General features: G+C 38.5%; 1 protein-coding gene across 1 annotated transcript in view; it reads left to right on the forward strand.

The window, feature by feature from the left end:
• The window catches only part of PITPNC1 (phosphatidylinositol transfer protein cytoplasmic 1), an 89,143-nt gene that overhangs the window by 58,848 nt on the left and 5,416 nt on the right, over positions 1-24,879 (forward strand). Inside the window, exons 6-8 of the mRNA XM_082326685.1 lie at positions 8,918-9,013; positions 18,207-18,362; positions 19,116-19,179. Coding sequence (XP_082182811.1) covers positions 8,918-9,013; positions 18,207-18,362; positions 19,116-19,179 — 316 coding nt within the window. The remainder of the gene's footprint in view (positions 1-8,917; positions 9,014-18,206; positions 18,363-19,115; positions 19,180-24,879) is intronic.

Raw genomic sequence — 24,879 nt, forward strand, 5'->3', positions numbered from 1 at the left:
TGTTAAACCAGACGCCTCAGAACTAGGACTAAGAGGCGTACTTCTCTCTATTACTCAGTGAGTAGGCTTCGACATCACTTAAGAAAATGTGAAGCGTATTTCTCCTTCATATCAGACAAGTTTAGATTAAATTTCACTACCTTTGCCCGGGCAGAAAACAACGGGAAACATAGCATCCATTTCTATAGATTTCCATAGATACACTGTATTTTTCTTCATTGGAACTATCAACCTTGGCTGATGGAGAAATAATTAATCCAAAAAATACTTCTGTAAATTTTGCAGTTGTAATGCAAAATATACTGAATGAATATTAATATTACAGACATGAGGGTAATAATGCATGTCTGATTTTAACGCAACTATTTCTAGATACATTTTTTGAGACCATACAGGTTTTTTGAAATCTTGAACTCTGATCTATTCTGCATTTCCATGCTATCTAATAAAGTAGACATTGATTGTAAAAAGCAATAATTAGCTATAAGGATACTAAAGCTAATTCCATTGATTAGTGGAAGAAAGCAATATAAATGCTCTTGGGTTCCTGTTGTCATTTAGCAGGCTACTGTATTACTAGAATTATTTTATTTAACATTGCCTGGTAAAATTCTACCTAATTACTGCAATACATCTTGATGCAAAAGTCCTCCTGATTTTTCTTCCCAATTGTCATGATAGAAGAAAGTAGTGAAAGATAATGATATCTGCTTTGGAACTTGATTTTGCTATGTCTTAGACTTTGTCATCATTTTAACCTATTTTAAATGTGCTTAAAGCACTATTGTTACGATCTGTTAAAGTTTGCACTTGATTTGCACAATTACAAACATTGCCAGAAAGAACAATGGACAATAAAACACCTTATTTCGCTAAAACACTAATGAAGCTGGTGTAGATGACAGTAGTGCAGTACCATAAATCCATCCAGTTGTGATTTCTAGTGCTACAGCGCAGCTGGTTTTGCCGGATCGCAGCTGGATGTTCGCATGGCAAGTCTCTCCTTAGAAAAACAGAATCAGTGTTGGATGAACACGTTAGTACATCAAATATTGTCACTGCTAACTTGAAGCTTTATAGCTTCATTAGTAGTGTTAGAAACTAGACCAATGAGTCAGGCCATTCAGTGTTCCCTCTTATGGGTCTTTTAAAAAGTAAATTACTTAGTTTAAAGAGAAATTTTATTTTTATTTTACCTTTATTTTAAATTACAAAATGTAAATGACACTGTAGGTGGTGTCTGTAGAGTACATGGAAATATTGCTTCCCTGTTGCATCTTCACTGCTTACGTAAGTCAAGGTTGCAGTGGGAACTGCTGGGACGAGGGAAGTAGGCAGGTGCCTACAACAGAGAGCTTCAGCGAACACAGGTGAGCTATAAAAGTGCATGTTAATCACTCAGTGCACACTTTTTTTCCCGTAAGAAAAATTAGCGATTAGGGAATTTTAATATAAATACACAAAGTCTATATTTTGAATATTAAAACCATAAGTTAAAGACAAGGGAATTCTTAAGGTTATCTAATTAATGAAATGGTCAGAAATCACAGGCAGGAGTGGTATAAGTTACTGCTTGTTTATGAAGAAATTATTAGTCTGTGGTTTTCATGAACAGACTTTGTTAACCTCTTTTTTTATTTGGGCAGATATTGTTTTCTTTTAACAGCCTATTGATTGGTCAGTATTTATGTCCCATAAGGCTGATTTTATTCTAAACGGTATTCTAAAGCTCTCGCTTTTCTCCCATCTGTATTCTTACTATTTCAGTGTACTATACAGACACACATTTTGTTTATTTTTAATTTTAGTGGGGAATGCACCAACTTAGGCTTTCTGTTGATTAGAAAGGATCCACCACATGGCTCTAGTAGGTACTGTAATCAGTGCACGATGATCTCACGCATTGCAGCTCCGTGTCTGTTCTTGCACGCCACAGTCCAGTCCTGCTGAAAATTTCTAAAAAGCCATCTGTAGCCGAAGGTGGAGCAAAGGTAAAGCGAAGGCAGACACTGTTCAAGCAAATCACTGAATCACAGAGACATTTCAGTTGTCCTGTTTGTTCCAGAAGGATCATTATGTTTGACTGGATTTTGTTGGGTTGTTTTGTTTTGGAATTAATTTCCACTGATATTTGGGCAGTGAATTTTTACCATCTGATAGTGTCTGGGGAAAGTAAAAAAGCACAGCTTGTAAAAATAATCCCATAGTTGCCAATAATGGAAATTCACTGGATGTAAAACTTAACAGTGCCTTGCTCTTTGTAGCATAACATTTTGCTCTGCAAAACTCAATGGCTGGCTCTTGATTATTAAAGAATAACATGCAAGATGTTAAAATAGCATAGTCTTTCTTTTTGTTAAAGGGCCATGATATTTATTAGCAAGAATAGCATTCTTCTTAAGAGTAATGAAGGTGTGGAGTAAAGATTTTGAGGTAGAGTTACATTTCAAGATGACAAAGTATGGGTGTCCCTGGGCACGTTTTTCTAAGTGTATGGCACAGTAATGCTCATAAAGACATCAGAGCTACAGCCCTAATTCTTTGTCAATCAAGAGAAAAATATATTATCAATGTGTTTCTTGCCTTTCAAGGATAATATATTGTTGAAAATGCATGTCTCAGAATGACCATTTGCCAAATGAAGACAAGAGGTAGTTCTGGTCCTTCATATAGTTGTAAATTAACACCAGCATCATTTGACACGTTAATAGCTTGAGCACGCTAAAACCAGCCAGCTAATAGCAGATCGTGTTTGATAGGCAACCTATGTAAATTGCAATGGCACCGTTTAAGGTTAGAAAATCCCTTCCTGACCGTGAGCTCTAATTCTGCAGCCCTACAAGTGACCGAGTATGCAGTACTGGGTCATTCATCGCGCTTCCTCCTTCGTGTGTATTTCCGAAGTGTTGGTTGTGAAACATTTGACTGAAGTAAAATAAATTCTAGGTATGGCCAGCTAAGAAGAAAAACCATGTCTAGTTTTGCTCTTTTTAGGATGGTTTTTCCCCCTATTTTTGTCTCCTATCTTAGTAACATGAAACTAGGTTGTAACAAACTTCAATATAGCACATGTAAATTAAATGTAAATTCACTATTTAAGGAAACTGCTGTGGAACACTGATTTCAGCTGAAATGGATTCAGCTGTGCCCTGGCTTAGCCTCACTGCACTACAGGATATCAGTCTGTAAGTTGTCTAAAGGATTGCTAGGCATCACTGCAAAATGTGTCGACATCACAGCCAGGGTCGCTTTTAGGGGTGATTTTATTTGTACCTGGACTTTTTCTGTATGATGGTGTTGAGTATCTGTTTGTCTCCTGTATAATTTGCAATGGAAAATCTTGATTTTTGTCAAGCTTTCCCCCTCTAATAAGTCACAAAAAAATACAGGCAAACGAGTGGAGAGGTTAACCTAAAATTCCTTCTGTGTGAAGAGCTCTCTTGTTGTTGAACATAACTACAAATAGTATGTCCCAGGCACATATGGCTATCGCAGAACATAAGACAAGGCCAATACTGACAGAGAGTGTGAATGAGTCATGTGGTTGTGCCTCTACTTCTTGATTTTTCTAAATGAACTACTGAAGTTAATTAGTAAATCCAGCACAATAGATGTGCCTTTAAAAAAACTAATCCCAGTAAATATTATTGATACTGTATTGTGGTCTTGGAAGCATAGCTACTTTGACATAATTCATAAAAATACACTTCTCTGTTCCGAAGGTACAAAGCTAAATGAGATATTTTGTAAGAGTTGAAATAATAGAGGAGTCATGACATGGAGATAAAAAGGAGGGAGCAAGGCCGCTGATAAATACGTAACTGCCTTTGTGAGCTCCACTCTGCGGCAGGCAGCGATATTCCTGTGCCGCTCAGGGCGCCAAATTTACTGCTCTCAGGGAGAGATTCAATCTTTTTCCACAGAAGAATTGCTCCCAATTATGTGTGTCCACATAAATAGTTTTAGCCAGTGAACAGGTTGAAATTGGTCAGTTCCTGTCATCTTTGCCCAAGTCAATCTCAAAAGCAAATTAACGGACTCTGGGGGTAACTGAGGTTGGAACATGACTTAGAGAAAAGTTACACACTGAATAAAACTCCATAGATGAAGTTCTGAGTAGGTGGGGGTTTTATTTTAGAGTAAATTTTCCTTCAGAAAAATGAGAGTTAAAGTGGACCAGATGATACAACCCGCCAAAGGATGCTGTAATAATAAATTGGAGACTAGCCAGTAGTTCTGACGATGGCAATCTAAGGAGATTAGAATTTCAAGTTGGAGAGAAGGTTTTGTGCCAGATTTTCCCTTTTTTAATAGGAAAAATAAAAAAGAAAAAGTTTGTTCTTGCAGTCCTTACTGCAGTTATACCTCTAACTTTCACATCCTATGAAATCTACATTTAAGCCATCCTACAAATGATGGATACATATGTATTCTACTCACAGAAAGCGCTCGTCATCATACAGATTGCTCAATACCTGCAAGTTGCATAGCTAGCCTACATTTCAGGGATGAGAGAAGATACAGAGGAAACCCAAAAGCTTCAGTGAAATATCAATGTTTGAATTAAAAAAGGAGCGTATATGTTGCATATATGCATCTAAGCTTGGGGACTCCTCTAGCTGCATACTGTATTTTTTCCATTTTCTTGAAGCTCAATGACAATGAATGAATCACTATAATCACGAGAAAGGCAGAGATAAATTTAATTTAATTTCAAATTCTAGTGTTTAAAGATAGTTTTGTCATGCCATTTATGTCATAGCCTGCCTATCCCACTAAGATGTCATCTTGTGATGTCCAGCTACTGCAAAGTCCAGATTTAAGTCTGTTGGGATGCCTGTTGGCTTTGTTGGCAGGGCAGGGAAAATGGGGAGGCAGAGAGGGAAGAACAACGCTTTCAGGCATAGATATTAACTCAAAGAAGGATTTAATAGAGGACGAAATTTGATTTATAGTAGAAATTCTCATCTCAATAAATTACATTTACGCATTGTATATTGAACACTAGTCATTTTGGCTTAAGTTTGTAGATAGGCACAGGTGTCTGATTACTTAGCACATGGGATGATAATCATGTTTGCTACCATGTCACCTGCCTGTAATTAATTTAGGAGCGCTCTGCTTTTTTGGAAAAAAATCTAGCTCTTAGCCATTTCATTTCTCTGCATTAGCTGCATTTCTCAGCAATGGCTGACTATCTGGATCTAGCATAACAAGTAAGAAAAACATAGAGATCTTCTCTCACCTAACGGCTCACAAGAGATGGAAAAAATAGCTTCCAGAAAAAACCACACCCATTTTCAAACTTATTTGTTTATAGTATTGAATTTTCTGTATAAGTTGCCTTATCACTTTCATCTCTAACAACTTGTCTTTATTTCTAAGTTGACCTGTTATTTAACTGTTTCCACAAGAAATTTTATGTCCTGCATGTATTAGTGTTTAAAATCTGAATTAGCTGCCTTATTACAGCCTCCTGACCACAAACTCCTGTCTCCAGGCTGGTAAAAAAACCATGTTGCATTAAAGACAGACGAACAACTTTCCAGCTGGTAATCCCTTGAATACCTTCTTTGCTCTTGATGATCAAAAAACCACATCACGGGACAGAATCATATATTATGGAACACAGCCAAGCCAAACAAGCACCGATTTGACCCTCGGAGTCCCCGGAGCGTAGATGAGTGAGGAGTTAGCCCGTGTGAATGTCATCAGTGGATTCGGCTGAGTCTGGCTTTATACTATTTATAGCCAAACCAGGTTAGCTCTGGTGATTGGCCATAAAAGTTAAATTTTGGATTAGCTACATCTGAGTGAGGTTGAAGCCAGCAACTTAGCCTGAAGATACAACAAAAAGAAGAAAAATGGGAAAGGAGCTTGTAGAAAAAAAGCTATTAAATTTGTTGTTGACTTACCGTTATCTCATAAGCTGACTTTCTGTTCTGGCTTTGGCTATAAGGAAAAGAGAAGTCACCAGCAAAGTGTGTGCTAGGACATGTCGTTGTAGGCCAGGAGGAAAACGAAGGAAAGAAATTAAAATACACCAGCACTTATATTCCTGCAGTATCCTGTACGATCTTTGTTTCCTGAGGTACTAGAATCATCTGCCAGGGTTTTTTTGAAAATTTTCCCCAAAAGAAACTATTGACAATTGTAAAGATGACACAATTAAAACCTTTCTTCCACTTTTTGTCTAAATAATGATGAGTTTTCATTCCTCTCAGAAAGTGGAAGTGTATAAATGTTTGTCTGTTGTAAAAAAGCTGTGACCCTCCCCCCGCAAAAAAAAACAAAACCCACAGCAGAAAGGACACTTCAGCCTGAATGTTACTCTTTGTTTTCCATTTGATTGTGTATTTCAATCTCAATTAATTACTTGGCTTGCAAAATTACTTGGCCTGTCCAGTTCTTTCCAATATAATATTTTATATTCTGCCTTTCTACATCATCTTCTTAAGGATACAGATTGTTCTCACCATTCATTTTCTGCACATTTGCAAATACAGTTGCACAGATTGGGAGCCTTATGCTGCTCTTCGTGGACTTTAATCTATTCCTTTATTTCTCTAGTCTCTGATCACAAACGTGATAAACCCATCCTCCCTACACGTTCCCAGACAATCCCAGATTATGTGGCTAGGAGAGGCAATAAGAGAATCAGAGCTAAGAAAGAAATCAGTCTTGTTCTCTAATGACTTCTTATTTTCTACTGCTGATAGAATGAGAAGATTAAATCTCTATCTGCAAATCTTTTGAAGACAGTCTAAGAAGGGGAGAAGCATAAATGATTAGACAACAGCTTCTGCCAGCAAAGGGAAGTGCGAATGTCATTCAACAAACTTTTGGAATGGAGGAAATGGTCAGGGATAGCCTAAGCAGCAAATAAGGTGTAGTTGAAATGGTTGAAAAATTCCTCCTGGTTTTGACAGATTGGCAAAGGCATCTGTCATCCCCACTGCTATCAAAGCATCCTCAAGAGAGAAAAAGAATGTACAACTCTCTTACTTAGAGGTGCAGTATGTGGATCAAGCCTGTGATAGAGCAGGGCACATTTCTGCAGATAAGATATTGGGTAATAGTCCCAATTTAGGTCCTTGCAAACATGCAGAGGTATGCAGGTGCTTAGATTTATTAGGCTTGTACTTAAACCATATTCTGATTCAGAGCCTCAGCTGACCTGGTAATGTCCATTTAAGAGAAATCTCCATTATTTTGTTTAAAGCTCAGAGATTATGCTGAAATGCATCTTGTTCCAAAAATAGTTCAACTGATTTCATCAAGGGACTGCTCTGCATATCTGCATTGGTTTAGGAAAAAAGCAAGCGAGGAAGCTTATAAAAAGCAACCTATATTATATGTCTAAAACATAACAGTTATTTTTAAAAATGTACCCCAATTCTAAGAAAGAGCACTACAGGGGAAGGACCTCTCAAATTTGTTCAAATAATCAACATAATTTTTTGCAAAACGTGGCTTGGAGGAGGAGAATAAGCACGCAGATAAGAACAGACTGGAGCTTCCCTTTGTTCTGCTCTGCAGTTTCAGACACGTTAACATTTTATAGTTACCAGTTCAGTAGGCATTCAGCGTTACCTCTTTTATTCCAGTACTGTTAACTACCGAGCCAAGTTGAAATTGTAGAGTCAAACTTCAGCTTTTCCTTTATTTGAATGATGATTTCCTGAGCAGTGTTCTTCTTACCAGCTGGTGTACTCGTTCATTGTAGTCCATTGCTGGCTTTGAATGCTTTACATGGGCAGCCACATTATTTCAGAAATAATAAAGTAGCATTCTTGTTACTGAATAGTTGCTGGCATTTTGTATTTTTAACTGTTCCTCTAGGATGAAATGAAATTAAATTAACAGAGCGTTCCCTGCATTTATTTTAAAAAAAGAAAACAAAAATATTTATGCTTCCTGGAAACGTTAGCTATAGAACATTGTGCCCCAAAGGAAAAAACACATCGTTAGCTTGTTACTGATCTTGACAGCGTATGCACAACTTCCCTGAATTTTATGGCATTAATTCATGATAGCCTTTTACCTAGTCGCTATTTCGTCCCAGAATCATAAGTAGGAATTTATTGCAGACATAGCATAAGTCACATGGGTCACTAAGATGCCTAAATAATTAAATTATGGACACAGGCACAGAAGTATACTATGCTGCAGATGCAAATGACCCCTATCTCAAAATATACCCATCATTTGCCTTGCATAGAACAAGAGACTGGGTGTTCAAAACCAGGTCCTAAAGGATTAAAATGAAAATGAAGCCCTCAGCTTACACTGAGGGCAGTTCAGCCAAAATTTTGATTCTCGGTTCTAAGAGCAGCTTGGCCTGGCTAGTTCACACGACACACCTGCGTTTCGTTATTGTCCCTAGAGTGAAAAGGTCAGAAACATCCAGAGTCCAGAAAGCCAGGTTTTTTACACAGCGATGGAATCCAGTTCAAAGATTAGAGAACACAATAAAACCAATCCTAGTTGTTAACTTTACTACTTGTGACCAAAGTCTCCGTTCCAAAAAGCACAAGGAAGAACAGCGGTGTGAGCGGTAAGTGCTGAAGACGATGCGTTACATTGAACAGCCCGCTGTCTCTTGATCGGACGTAGTGGATTGTTCCCCAAAACGTCTGTGGCATCATTCATTCAAACCATTGTTAATCCTGCTTAGGAACACCTTGCCTAGATATGATCTTGAGAGCGCCCATTTTCTTCCCTTTGATGTCTGGGGTAGGCTAGAGAATGAGACTCTGTCCCTGCAAAACCTGCAGTATCTTACATCAGAAGCTGTTCAGGCATAAGCCTAAAATACGTTATTCAAGTCACTGAAAATGGCTTGTAACCATTATTCCAGGTGGATTTTGTAAGGGTGGCATTCTGTTACAGTGTTGTATTTCTTTAACTCTTGCAGATTTTTGACAAAGAAGCTAAAGATCTGGAGCGAGAAGTTTGCTTTATTGATATTGCCAGCGATGAAATTCCTGAGCGCTATTACAAAGAATCAGAGGTAAGAGACAACTTGATTGTGAAATGGTGAAAAAGGGAATGTAAGAGGCTGCAGGAAAGCCTTGATAGGAATCAAAACAATTTTATTTTTGTATGAAAACTTGCTGGCCAGGATTATTTAAAAAGCTTTTGACTAGAGTGGAAGCTGATAGCAACCTCTCTATCTAGATTGCCTGGCACTTTCTTTTGCAGACGATTCCTCCAACCTTTTGAAATGCTTTCATACCCTTATCAGAACAGATCCTGCACCAGACCTTTGATGTTCAGCTGAATTTATTCAAAGTAGAAAAGGACTTTTCTTTGAATCATGAAGCTCAGTTAAGTGTTTGCAGGTCAGAGCAGTTTTAAACATTACTGTTGTCCTTATTTGCATCCCGCCCTGACTAATAAGTCATGCGAAGTGTCTAAGCCCAGGCAAAGGACAGATATGCTGCAGCGAGAACAGGGTTGATGCACAATTGCTCAGCGGCGACCACGACAGAAGACGAAGAGGGACTGAAGCATACTACATACTGCGGTAAATCTGCCTCAGAGCATCGATGGCAGCAGACACATTCATTCCCTTAAAATTCCCTTGAAAATTGCTCCCATGTATATTTGATAGTGCACATCTCTGAAGAGCATGTTTCTTTTAGGTCAATGCAATTCACTGTTTTGAAATCAGCAACCACCATGCAAATGAAGATGAGGTCTCAGTGTTTTAACCTCTGACTTGAAAAAATGAAAAAAGAAGCAGCTAGAGAGGAATGATCAGATTTATGCTTGCATTTAATTTTGGAGATGTGATTTGCCTCTGGAGCCAAGTATATATTTGTAGCTGGCAATGAGTATGGCAGCTGTTTGACTATACAAAACGAGACTATATAATCATTTTTAGGATAGAAAATGAAGACTTGCCAATGAATATATTTCTATACCATAGGAGACATGAGTTTCAGACTAAAAAAAGTCAGGTACTTGTTATCTTCCATTTATAGATCCTATTTCAAATTTTATGTATGGGTCCTAAAACAAAATTGGGTCTACAGTAGAATGAAAAGTAATTTTATTAGTTTCCTTAGATAATGAAACCCATCTGTTATGTACCAAAAATTATATAACACCTCATGAAACAGCTTATCGGTCCCATCATCGTGTCCGAACTGCACAGTCCTATGGTTCCGTTTAGCAATGACCGCTGTTATTGAATGGGACAGCATTTGACCGTGTTTTAAAGAAGTCGTGTAAGATTTTTTTCATCTCAGTGCGTGCACTTCCAGAAATTGTAAACATGAAGGTAACATCTAGCTTTTCAGCTTTCCTTCCCATTTTTAATAGCCAACTATTAAGCATAATTCCCATATGATTAATCTTATGATTTAGAAAAACAGCCTCATGTTAAGTAAGAAAAGAATTTCAGAGTCTTTGTGTTGTTATTTCAAAGACAAATCTAGAGACCTGATTCCAAGCAAAATTTTATGTGGTTTTAAACAAGAAAAATAGCCCAGCATCTGTTGTTTTTTCTGTACTGATGGATGATTTGTATGTTGGCTACCAAATTCTGTTTCAGAGTTAATACAGAATAGTAAGAGCACCTTAGCATTTAACTGTGCACATACTGTAATTGATATTGAATTAATAATAGTTGAATTCAGTATCTTCCAAAGTTTATAAACTGTGGGTTTTTTTTCTGCTACCGTATGATGAATATGAAGCCAAATTCGCATTTCTAATGAGGCCTCTTAGATAATTTAGGGACTATAAAAAGGTTTTTAATGTTTGTAAATGTAATTTCCGTTTGTTTTCAATCAGAACAGCATAAAAAAGTAACTCTATGTAAATGAGAAACGGTCTGTGTTTTCCAAATAACAGTTTCAGAGATAATTAAAAACCATTTACTGTAAGCTTTTGAAAGGTATTTTAGTTACACTAATAACAACAATTTGGCTGCTTTTAGAGCATTTAATCTGAATTGATACTAAGTTTAAAGATTAAAAGTAAAGTACAATCCTCAGGATTTAAGAATTAGATCCCACAGGATAAGTGTTCTGACTCCCATCCAGAAAGACCGATGAGAATGATTTTAACTTCAGGCATGTTAGTAATCATTTCAATGGCTCTTTCACATGCTTTAAATTAAGCAAGTTCTGTGCCAGGGTCAGCATATTTAGTGCCTTCTAGAGAGGAGCTTTACATTTCTTTTATATCCTGACAAAAGTGCGTCCCTCTTCAATTGAAAACATACTTCGGTTTTTAACTGCAATTTTCACTATTTAGTTGTGTTACTGTATGTTAAACTATTTAGTTGTGTTACTGTATGTTAAGTTGCTTAAATAATTTAAACCTTTCACACGCTACTTAAACTGCTTGCTTTTTGTTAGTGCTTATGAGCTTCTGATGTGATCGGACAGCACTAATTACATAGCTGCTATTAAGCTAGTATTTGTGATTTCAGTTATTTTTAGCTTTAAAATGCTCAGTTATCGTTCATAAGCTGTTGGGGTCAATAGCATATATTTTTCAGAGTCCTCTGTATGAAAAGCCCCTTTCTGCAGTTTGACTGTGACCTTTCTTTGAGTTAGTGCATCAAATAACTCAGCGATTATAACAGAACGAACCATAGCAGCTTTAGTGTTGTTTTTCTCATTTATATAAGCAGAAGACGTGGTTGCATATGTATGTGTTACACCGGTATCAGCCGTAGAGGTCATGATATTGCAGGTACCACAGGAGGGTTCAGGAGATCCCCAGGGGACCCCCAGCATCAGGCTCAGTACAAACAGGTGGAGCGACCGTTCTCTGCTTCCTAGCAGCTATGATCTAAAAAATTGTTTTTCAGTTGCCCTGAATAAATCTTATAAACAGATCTATATTCTTCCTTCCATTGTAACTTACATAATAATGATTCACGCATAAAAAGATGAAATGTATAAAACATCTTCATATGCATACCATTCCATTTGAATTGCATAGCTCATTTTGACTTGTGCTGGTACTGATGAGAAAGGACAAGTGTTCCATGAAAATGTCATGGCAGTTGAAGGGAAAATGATTGAATTCAACTTTGTGCATATCTGCTTTTTCTCTCCTTCTAAATATTAACTAGAATTGAAAAGTGAAAAATATAGTTAGCTGGAGGCTTAAGGAGAGCTGTTGTTTCATTGAGGAAGACTTTAAAGGAACCTCTGCCAATAATACTGAGCGATCTCTTGACCAGAATCGTCCAAGTGATTTGAATTCCCTGAAGAATGGAGGGCTCATCTGTCAGTGTATGCACAAAAGGACTTAAATCACCAAGTAAATAGTGAATCAGAAGACAGTTTTGTTAGCTATGATGAACACATACACAGAGTCCAATTCTGTCTTCCGTGGAGGTATACTCATTTCTCCTGTCAAAAGAGTTGCCCTTGTAGAGGACTGGAGGAGGTAGAACTGCAGCAGTTCTGGGGATGCCAAAGCAGACGACTTAATTTTAACTTAATGACCATCTATGAACTTCATTGTGAAGTAGCCACCAGAATTCTTAGCCGTGCTGCCACATCTTAAATAAAGATGCTTTTTTTTACAAGCATGGACCTAAAAATCCTTAAACTTTTAAGAAGTTTAAATGTGAGGTTCCAAATTTAGAAAGCTTGAATCTAGATCCAAGCTAACAGGTTTGCCTGTTTTCCAGTAAGGAGTCACATATGTTTCCAAATCTGAATGTACATATTACACTGAATACAGAATTTTGTGTTTCTGTATAAAGAATGTACAAGCCTGCAGGTGAGAGTAGTTGTACATTTTGTAAAGTCATTTCCTTGTGACTTTACCATCAATGAATATGTATCACCAGCCATCATGTATTCCCCATATAGACATATATATTTATCTGAATTATAGAGAAGAATAAAACTGAGCTACGCTGCAGAGTGAGGGCCTCAAGTGAATCATTCACAGAAATGAAACTTTTACTGTAGATGGGAGCTACTGAGCAAAATGTTCTTTGCCACTATATTCAAGTTCTCAAAATGAACAAATGTTTTATTTCCTGTTTATAGCAAAGCAGTTGAGAGTTGGACAAACGGAATAAACTTTTTAAGTTAGTTTAAATCTTTCTTAAATTTTTTTAATCTTTCTGTTTAAACAGATTTCTTGCAGCTGCTGCAGTGTTCTTCTTCAATTGCTGGCTTTTTTGACTTTAACACAGCTGCACTGCAATAGGTCCAGCTTACCGCTGTCCGGGTGCTTTCAGAATAACAAAACCTTTGTCACATTACAGAGCCAGAAAATTACGGTAGTGGAAATAACGGGGCTGCCTCAGCCCCCCCGGGAACCTGTGCAACATCTCAGTGCAGTAGGTCAGTACAGGGCATAGCAAAAACAGACGAACGTTTCCTTTTCCTTACTAACTTCAGTCGTGAGCTTACATAAAGGCTGGCTGGATATTTTAACACCTCAGAACTGTCCCAATATTTACAATTCAGAAGTATTTAGCTGGCTCTTCCAGAAAATATGTCGTAATGGAAATTCAAAAAGAGAAAAAAGAGTCTTTAAAAAATGACTCCACATAAATCTCTATATAGTGGCATCTTTACACGAACAAATATTTCCAGAGCCCTAGCTTTATAAGCTGAAATCCAAAACCTAGCAACTACAGCTGATGGTGAAATGCCAGATCACATGTATGAAAACCATGGAGGGTTGGTTCTGAAATTCAAGATCAAACAAAATGGTCTTCAGCTTAAAGGGAAAAAATAATTGACTGCACTTCAAAAGCACAGTGGTGGAATATATTGCACTAGGAGTCTGAAAAAAACAAATCCCCGCATTAAAAGGAAGGAAGAATCTTTGTTTCTGGGACACCTGAGTAGCATCCAGTACAAGAACAGGATGTATGGCATTACACAGCGCACCTTCACCGCTGGAGAGCGTGTTCAGCTGGGGGATCTCTTCCCATGCTAAAACGGCCATACAAGCAGCAAGTAGTTTTCGAGACAGATCGGTGAGCAGGCTGACAAGATGCTCCATGCAGGCTTCCAGCGTACAGACAGAGGAGGCGGTGTCAGCGGCAGAATAGTATGGGATCTTCAAATCATGCCGGATGCCGTGGCAGAGCTCAGGGAAAGCGTGCCCATTCAGATTTGGAAGTTTTCTATAAACCATGAATGTGTTTTATTATTTAACTTTAGGTAAAAAATAACATTTCAGAATTAAATCTGAAAAGGCATTGCAACAACCCAGTGCCCTATTGTGAACATGTTGGTGTTTGCCTCCTGGAAAAAGGGGGTTACAATTCCACACGTGATGCCCATGACGTCTGCAGTCCATGAGGAGGGTTAAGTAAATAAATGCTAAATAATGGAATCTCCAACAACAAGCCTGTTGAGCCGGGACCCACCAGACCTGGCCTAAGTAAGAAGCACTGGGAGAGTGCTATGTTTGAAACCACATCCATCACGCTGTGGCTTTTATTTTATTTTATTGTAATTTTACATTTTATTCTCAAATAAGCCCAGCTCATGGGTAATGATGTTTCTGCTACGTTAGCAGAAGTGCTATTTTTAAATCACTCTGCACCTGGCAATAATGTATTGCAAATACAGGGTAGGTTTTGCTCCTCTGTAGCAAAAGGATTTGCCAGATGGGCTTTCCTAATAAATTGTGTCTGATAAAAGGACGAGAAGGTTATTTAAACAAAAAGATTTTAGCTATGCCATTACATTTAAAACAGATTGAGGATTTTGCCAGTAGATAAATTAAGGGGAAAATAGTGAATAGACGCAGTATACTTTGGATGATGGCTTCTCTAGGAAGGCAGGCATGGGTGGCTGAAAGCAAAAATAAGGCGCACACAAAATTAATGATCTAAATAATAACATAAAAATGGGGTCAGGCCAAAGACCAGCTTGCCCAGTTCCCAGTCACTGACAGAAGTGTTTCAGACTCCTGAGTGCCACGGTTCCTGCCGGGAGGGTACGCTGCCTCGCCCTGCCCCGTGCCTCTGGCCGTGTTCCCCAAGTTGCCGTACCTTCCGCAGAAGAGAGGCAGGGGCTCAGCGCTTCCTCCTGGGACCCGGAGAGATGGGAGCGTGGCACAGAGCCCGATTTCTTCTGGCCAACCTAACCAGTGAGCTACAGCGTGAAAGTCAGGAGGAGAAGCAGTGCTGTGTACCAATATTATTTCTGCTTGCATTTAATAGAAAATTGTCATCCCTGATTCTTTTTTTTTTTTGTTTAGAAGGACCTTATGTGTCTAATTGCAGAAAGGATTCCAGGCTGTGAATCTTAACCCAGCAATTTGAAGCCATGAGTTAGGCACGTAAAATCATTCTGGGTTGTGGCTTTCGTGTCAAAGTTCTCATTGATTTGAGTGGGCTTTGGATCAGACACTGAAGAGCAAAAGAAGAGCAGTACTGGGCCCACCGAAGGTCCTTCTGGCGGGGTATGCTGCCTGGGGCTGGCCAATAGCAGAGGCCTAGGAAGGGTGTAAATCTATGCAAAATATAGAGATAAATACAGAGATTCTTCCCCTAAATACTTCCTCGCATGAACCATAGCACGAGCAATTGCTGAGCCAGAATTTGTGTCTTTCTAAAATAGCCCAAGACTTTTTTAAACACCTAATTTTTTAGCATCCGGGTAAAAAGCCCAGCGCTGTTAGTTTTACTTACGGTAACGACTCTCCTCTGTAAAACACTCGTGCCCTTTGAATTGATGGCCCAGAGATTAAACTCTCAAGTTCACTTTACTTAAAGTTGCTGTGTATCTTACATCCCACTACTCGGCTTATACACAGTCTTTACACGCAGCTCCCAGTGAATTCAGTTTTAGCTCACCTGAGCAAGCACTCGGTAAATTCTTTAGTATCTTGATCTTTCGTACAGCAGTCTGGAAATCTGTGCCTCTGAATTCTTTCTGTTTCCTGGCTTCCATTCATCAGACTACAGTTTTATAGTACCGATATGTCAATGTTTTCCAAAAGGCAGGAATTTCCATAAAAGCTATTAGCTAGAAGTTGCCCGTCTTGCCCATCATTGCCTGGCTCTTTGCTTGAAACGGTGCCGCCAATTTGTGACTAAACATCATGTCCTTCAAGAAAAACGGACATGATTAAAGGCAGCAAAGGTGCCATCTCTGGGCGCTGTTAAAGGAGTTTGCAACTAGGAGTGATGTCACGGATGAATTGCATTGCAGTGGATGGATTATTTGTGGGCCACCAATTTAAGAATGATTTCCACTATGAATCCCCTTGTCTGCTGGGTTAACTCCACAAAACCAAACCAAGCCAAAGCAGAACACTGCTTTCACAGCATCCAGAGGGTTCTTGCAGTTTGAGCGAGACACGAGTTTTATGCGTGACTGAGCAGTCATGCAGGGGAGCTGTTCATTATTTCATTTTTATTTATAAACTCTGAATACTTGATACTGACTCAAATTCATTACATTAAATCCCTTTGGCCTGCACTGAAGTTATTCCATTATAGGTCTGGTTATCGCCGAGAGGATATAATGTATCGCTGCATAACACTCAGTGCTATTAAAGTGCGTATCCGAAATGCTTAATCGAGGCAATGGCTCCATCACACGAGCACCCTATGTGTATGTAAGGAACAGCAGACCCTTCCGTACATTAAACCATTTTCCTTTGATTTTCCTTTTTTTCCTTTCTGAATATTATGTCTTAGTTCTTCCCTTTTTATTTTTTCTTTTTCTTTTTATTACTATCTTGATTGCTTCAGGCAATAATCCGTTATAAAACAACTCTTTCAACCAGAAAATATCTAGAGCAACCTGAGGTCAAGCTTTATTGAGTGAGAAGATTGGCAACAGCATGTGACTATGAGTTGTGATATACAGTGGTATGTTGCTCTGATATATGATGACGCTGAATTGGTTTTTATGGTGATTTAACATTGAAACCTTATTATCCTGCGAGCTTAAAGCTTCTATTTAGAAAATAATATGTCAGCAATAAAAGCGATGACTTTCACAGAGAAGAAAGACTATCACCTCATTAGAGCTTTGTAAAGAAACGTTAATGACAGAGCTTCAGTCTATGGATTAAATCAGAAGGCAATTCAGGAGATAACCAAACATTAGAAACAAGCAGTGCTGAATGATATATAAGCTCACACTCAATGAAAGAAAATTAAGATCAGAGTAGTCTTATAATTTTTTGTTAGTTTTTCTCCTGATTGTCTTCCATTTAGAACATAATTTAAGCACATGCTTAAATACATGTTTAACTGCTTTTATAACGAAGGATGGATTTCAAAGATCTTCCCGGATCTCAGCTTTGGGGGAGGCAACACAGATGAGCACTCGTGGTTGTTCTTGAAGACAGATTTTAGAAGCTCCATTATGAATTTACGGAAACTACATTATTTTCAAGTTTTGAAAATCAATGCTTAACTGTAAATTATTTCTATTTACAAGATGTAATTAGCAGGATTTGACATAAAGTGAAATGGAATTATATGAATATGGAAAATAACACTTTGATAGATAAAACCGTATCTTGTACAGATAAAAGTAAACTTTAAAGATGAACTAATGTCCTTACTGGTTTTTTGGTCTTGCTGTTGTAATTTCCACACCAATTTATTTGATTTTCCAGTTCATAAAAGAGAGACAGAGTTGCAATTAGTCAGTGTTTTGCCCATAACTCAGTTGTAACCAGAGATGGCTAAACTGGAGGAGTTTCCTACTTCGCTGCCCACCTGGATATACAAGTTCACTTAAAATGGAAAGTGGCGTTGTCAGGGTCACAGCAGTGTTGACGTGTCAAAGCTCAAATTGGAGGTGATTTCAGGAAGACGGGCATGGGTAGAAGGTACTTACTTACTTACTAGTAAGTCACACTGAGGGAGCAGTGGAAAAGCAAGCTCTGAAGAAGCAACATTGTTTTCCCAAGGCCATAAATAACACTTGGAGAGCATTGTATTGTAATGACTTGCAATAACATATTTTCCTGTAGCAGAAAATGTCCTAGATGATATGATTGTCAAAGCATCTCCAAGAATATGCTGCCATCAATTCACTGGCTGTTGGATAAAAGACAGGATTGGATTTTCGTATATCCTAGTGCTTATTTAAGTCAATCTCATATTACTTTTTCATAATGTTTATTAGCATGTTTTCATATTTTATGTCTTATCAAAACATTTACTTTAGCAAACTGACAAACAGGACTTCCTCTCCTGCATTTCCCAATATGTTTTCTTTGTTTTGCAGGATCCTAAATATTTCAAGTCACAGAAGACTGGGAGAGGCCAATTAAAAGAAGGCTGGAGAGAGACCCACCAGCCCATTATGTGTTCCTACAAACTTGTGACTGTGAAATTTGAAGTCTGGGGACTTCAAACCAGAGTAGAGCAATTTGTACACAAGGTCAGTGAAACAGGAGCTGTTTCTTATCCTTCACATAAGCAGAACTTGAGTAGTACCCTGCACAGGAATGTGACTGTGGCTGTGGGGAAGCCAGGGAGCTCAGCCGAATCCGCTTTCAGACCTCTCTCAAGGTCTGAAAGGTCTGGAGCAGAGCCAAAGAGTTCATCTCTGGGTATAAACTTGACAAAGCCTGGAGCTGTTCAGATCTAAGGCTGAGAAAAACTATCGATACCATTTTCAATACTGTGATAAATATATGAGCTAAAGTCTTTATGAGTATACAGGAGTACCATACATGTAGCAATGATGGGCAGAATTTCTTACAAACAGGTAGTGGGAAAGTTTTCCAACCAGTCTACTAAAAAATTACTTAATGAATAGCATAACAGCCAAATGATAATATTTTTCAGGGTGTTGACCTACCACATGTTTAAAAAACTAACAAGGAAAAAGAAGAGTTCCAGAACGTCTAATTTCCCAAAGGTTAATGGATTCTGTGCACGTCCCAAATGGCTTCCCATGCTAGTCGAAGCCATACTAATGTGATCCAGTGTTGGCAACAGATCCCCTTCAAGTGGGAGGCTGGACCACCAGACCTTCAGAGCCAGTATGTCTGACTGCCTAGGGCATGTCTTTTTAGAGACAAAACTGTCAGACTATTTTTCACTTTAAATCATGTTGAAAGACTACAGTGTTACTTTTCTAAAATGCTTTGTTGCTGCAGAGGTATTTGACCTTTTCCTTGTTTCGCAGGTGGTCAGAGATATACTATTGATCGGTCACCGGCAGGCTTTTGCCTGGGTTGATGAGTGGTATGGTAAGTATTCGCCAAATTTAGCCCATTTAAAAGGGCTGATGCAAAGCTTGTGACAATTAACAACAGACTTCCATTTGCTTTCATAGACCATCAGGTCCCAGTATAAGTTGTTCATGAAAGAGATGGAACTAGGTTCAGTTCCTCTGGGACACACGGAGCTCGTTTACAGCAGGCTCTTTGTAACAAGAGCGGGCTGTATTTTAGGCAGCCAGTAGGCCGCATACAGGGGCGCCTGTACATCCCATACAGCCCAGAGCATATGCATCCGTCCAGTCGCCCTGCGCTGGAGGCAGAGAGGAGCTGCCCCTGCCAGGAGTCATCGATACGGAGAGCCGCACGCAGGTTTGAATAAAGCTTCTTATTAAGACTGCATTAACATGTGGTCATTTCCATACTGCAAACTCCTAGGGCCTCTGATCCGACACAATTTCAGCCTTTAGGAAAGTTTCAAACTGTTAATAGGGACTGCAGTAAGGAAAAGATGGAGCTCTAACGTCCTTTCTGAAAAATGGATATAAATGTAAAACCTCCTGGGTCTGATTCAACAGCAGCTGCATGCAGAAACTGTTCTGAATCCATGAACCAGCTGTAGGCATGGGCACTTTCAATAGTACAGAATAATCCTGAATATCAAACTAGCCAATTCTATTTTATAAAATAAGCTCACGCGGGTTGTGCTTTTCACATATATTTTCAGTAAGATGTATCCGTAATCATAGATACTTGTAGAACAGTTTCTAAGACGTTTCTGTAACATATAATAGCAATTTGGGAATATATTTAGACCCTCCTTAAGCTTCAGGAAACACCGTTTTGGGCATTTCACGGATTAGAATGACACCTGTCTTTCATCCAAACTCAAAAACATTCTGCATTGCTTAAAAATAGTCAGTTAGCTCAGCTGGTGCGAACACAGACATCTGCAGTGACTTCATAAACCTGCACAACTTCACACTGGAATCTAACAACAAACTCGTTGTGCTGGTTTTTTGAAACTATAGAAAAATTTGCTTTTGAAGTCACAATGTTCTTATAAATTTTGTAGTGCATGAAAATCTTGTGCTGTAATCATAAAAATACTGAAATCTACTAAAAATATCCTTTTTTGGGGGGATAGCCGTAAACTAGTAAGAGAGTTTTATATCCAGTGAGAAAGAGTTCTTAAGAGATATTCTTTTTTTGATTTTCTATTTTTTTTTTTTCATTTTTTACCTGAAATACAGTGATCCGTTATTTTCCCTGTACGAAGTCAGGGAAACTGATAACTTTAAAAGAAGCCTGACTTCATGTAAAAGTTGAGCCCAGAAATTTTCCCCAAATATCTATTAAAGCGAGACATTAAGAAATGTTACCTGGAAGCAAAGAGTCATCCGCGCTTTAGCAGAGTTATTGATAATGATAACAAGTGGCTAATCATGGAGTAAAACGTACAGAATAGGTTTAGCCCAAAAACATTTAACCACAGATTTTCCCATCTTAACTCTGAATGCACCCTGTCAAAAATAGTCTTTCCACAAATGAAATACGGTGATACACAATTATCCTGTGGATTTTTCCTGTCACAGTATGTCTTTTTACTAAATAATACAATGTACTTTTAGAACTGCATTGTCAGGCTAAGTACAAAAGCTAAAAAATCTGGACTTACTAAAATAGATATGAATAAATGCTAAGTATATAGGAAGATTTATTAAAAAAAAAAAAAAAGAACGTGCAGAAAGTTCGGTTAGGTACCTCTCTGAGCTGTCTGCAGCCCTGTGCGTTGTTCTGAAGCCTAACAGCTGGGGAGAGCTGTGACTAGAAAGCGAGTGTTTCGTTATCCCGAAGGAGTGGGATCCAATTTGTATACATCCAGTCCCATTTAATACCTACCTAATACCTCTGTAAAGCTGTTGCGGTACCGCTCGTGACGTGTTTATGCGTGCAGGCAGGGCGAGTTTTCAGAAGTATAATTTTTAAAGCGTCTGTGTGCCTTCGGTGTGTCAGTTAGCATCTTTTAAAATAAAAGCTTGAGAAAGACGTGGAGATGATGTAAGTCAGCTAAACTGAATCAAATAATCAGTGTAATCAAATCAATTATTAAATAACATGTTATGCTACGGGTATTACTGATTGATTACTGTTACTGATACTGTAAGTATGAATGTGGCTTGTCATTAAATTTACTAAATTGTATTTAGCTTTATTATTAAGAAAATCTGTTTTCACAGTGTTACTTACTAATAAAGAGCATGTTCTCTGCTTGGCAAAATGCATCCTTAGCATGTTACTGACATGGCTGATGAGCTTGTTCTTCATTCCAGATAACAGGAAAAGGAAAAGGCTAAAAGAGTATGAGATAGTGGTACTCCATGTTTCCTTTTGATCAAAATTTTAGACTGCATGTCATTTTCACTGAAAGTATTACATTGTGCTACTGATCTAGCAGCTAAAGTTGTATCTTTCCTTAAAAGCTGTCTGTAAAGTGCAGCAAGAGCCTCATATCGCATAACAAGGAGTGGTGCGATATAAGAATTTGCAAATCCAAGTGGCACACAGTAAACCTGAGAAAAATGATAGCCTCAAGAGCAAAACCACAGTGTACGTTACCAGAAGTGGTACACGTCTCCAAGTACACTGTGCTGTTAAAAGGCTATTTGAGTTTTATGAGTAAAAAGTTGATGGCTATTCTCATGAAGCTCTGAAGTTACCGAACCGTTGTAAAGAACAGACCAAAATTCTGACAGCCTTCGTATTCACTTCCACCTTACTCGCACGCAGATTTATTGAAAGCATGGGAATACTCAGAAGAGTAAGGTCACAAATCAATTAATTGGATTCTTTATGTTTTTACGGGAACTGTGGTTTATGACACATCTTTTTAAAATCTGTAATAACTGCTCTGAGTTACGTAGCAACCTCCTAGCAGATTATGCACTAGTTTGACAACATCAGGCATGCCTAGGCAATGATAAATGATCCTGCTGGTGGAATCGGCCTGATTTGTGGAGTATTTCTAATTCTTACAATTCATTAAATTGCTTGAGGCTACAAAACTGTTAACGTATTCACTATTAATTCACTTACCAGTATAATTAAGGGTTAGTTTCTGGAATCTAAGCTGATGCGTGCTCTAACAGTAAGAATGTTTGCTGGTTATGGTTACTATGCAAAAATAACATAAAATCTTTTTGAAAGTTCCTGGAAAGGTAAGTAAATATTTACAGTATTTCTGTATCTCTCCTTTATTCCAAGGGATCTTCTAAAATCTTTTTAGAAGATCTTGGCCTTTGCCAAGGCCTGCACTTCAATACTTTTTGCCTACCTTATGTTACACAGAGACTCCTGAACAATTTCCACTCCTTCCTGTTCTCTGACTCCCTTTGACTTAACCTTCTTACACCTTCCTTGGCTGATATCACTACCTTTATGAATCAATTTTCATAAAGCTAGTTGCTCCGTGCTTTTTTTTAAATCCTTTTTTGGCTTCTGCTGAAAGACTGTGTGTTTCTAGAACCTGCTCCGTTAAAAAAAAAAAAGTTTGCACTGAATCAATGGAAAATGCCAACAATTTTGAACTTTTTACAGATATGACTATGGATGATGTTCGAGAATACGAGAAAAATATGCATGAAAAAACCAACATTAAAGTTTGCAACCAACATTCATCTACTGTGGATGAAATAGAGAGCCATGCCAAAGCAAGAGTATGTCAATTTTTAAAACATATTGCCCATCCTCAGCTAATCCACCTGCACAGATCAGAGAAGAGCAATGAACTGATCTTGCTGACCAGTCAGTGGAATTTTGGGGAGGTTTGGCTTCAGCAGGAACAGAATCTTTCTCCACGAAGTGCAATCCTGCCTTTCGTTTGCACTGTGAACTGCCACTGATGTAAGAAAGGGTGGGGCTGGGCTCACGCACAACTCCCTGCCCTCCAGGAAGACACAATTCTCAAATTTCGGTTGGATGCATAAAGAGGAAGTTAAATACCAGTTTTTTCTTCTATTATTTGAATAGTTTAAAAAGGCAAGGGTTCAGAGTGCTTCAGTCAAAAAGCCAGGAACATGGGGAGTGGAAAATTTCTATGGGACTGATAAAACTGTTGGCTTCACCAGGAAAAAAAAAAGCTAATGAGTTATTCACTCTTTTCAAACTAATTGAATGTTGTCATTGATTAGCTACCAACGAGCTGAGACTATTTTCAGAAGTATATAACAGCAGTTCCCAGAGGAGGGCAGGTTTCTGTGTAGGTTCTTCGATTCAGATTCTGGAAACTTCGTAAAGCATTTAAGTCCCTAATTTGAGCACCTCACGTAGAGGCCTAAAATTAGAAATTATTACTATCTGCAAATAGAAAAGATGCAGTGGTATTTGCTTTTGAAATGTTGTTATTCCTTCTTTTCCACTAACTGCGCTGTAGAGCTGAGTGAGGGTTTTACCTGGGTAAGGGGTGTGGCACAAGGCCTGAAGGGCGGGAAGCCTCTCCTGGTTCTGACTCAGTGAAGGCTGTCACCAGCCCGAGAAGGGGTTGTCTGAGCAATAACCAGGAGGGTGATTCTTGTGTTTGTCCTGCCGCAGCTCCGTTGACATCCAGGTTACTCCTTAGCCCAGCAGTAAACTGAGAATCACTTCTGACTTTGGCTCTACACTTCAGGATTTGGCTTTGAATGAAGTCTGCCATCCATAGTTCCCATGTGGAAAATTGCCATTGAGGTCAGACTAGAATCTGTGTAGATCTGAACAGAATTCAGAATAGAATAATGGAAACAAAAGAGAGTCTGAGCCTTCCTAGCTCAGGATAAGGACTGGTTTTACTCGAGGGTGTATCAGAACAGAAGTGAATTTAAAGCGAGTGTAAGCTAAAAAGCCAAAGTCAACTGAAGGGACAATAAGTATTTTGTGTCTGAATTTAAAATGGATGGTCTTGGAGGGTACCACTTGGTAAGACTTTAATCAGTCTTCAGTTAACTGGCCAGCACATTGAGAAATCTGCCTGTCCTCTTTCACTTTCATTTATCCAAGACAACTTTTGTTTCATGTTGTACAGAAGTTCTCAATCGAAAATAGCTGAAATGCATGCATGGGCTCCCTTTGATGTCGGGGCGCTTTTAAACCGTCTGGGTTGAGAAACACTACACACGCTGTTAGAAGGCGTGAAACAAAATGTAAATCAGCAAAGCAGGTTCCAATCCATCTCCAACACAAGTAGGTACAGTTCCTCTGAGACCATCTGTTTACTTCTGCCACTTATCTCAGATGTGAAAATAGCTTCGTCCCCACTCCTAATAACTGGCACAGCAGCGTAGGCTGAAAAGGTCCCTGGCATGGCGTCTGCAGGGAAGAGAGGAGGCAGCTGGCAACACGCGTGCTTTTGTTTATTTAATGCGATGTTGTACTACAACATAAAGCTGCTCCTACATAACGTTTGCAGCCAAGGCTACAGATGCATGCAGCTGGGTAATATTAAAAAGTATCGATGTACTGAAAGTGTAGGATTTTGTGGTATGTATGGTAAGCGCCATTGGCAGTCCCATGTCTCAGACACCCAACTGTGTGAGAATGTTAAATTTATTAAAATGCTAGTGTTTTTCTTTGGGGTTTTTTGAGCTTTCAGAGCTGAAAGAATCTGTAAAAGGGTTTCATGAAATACTTCCGATTTACAAATTTAACATGATGTTCAGCGAAAACCACAAATTTTATTAACGTGCAGGCAATGCA

Source organism: Platalea leucorodia (genome assembly GCF_965183815.1).
Source record: "Platalea leucorodia genome assembly, chromosome: 14".
NCBI lineage: Eukaryota > Metazoa > Chordata > Aves > Pelecaniformes > Threskiornithidae > Platalea > Platalea leucorodia.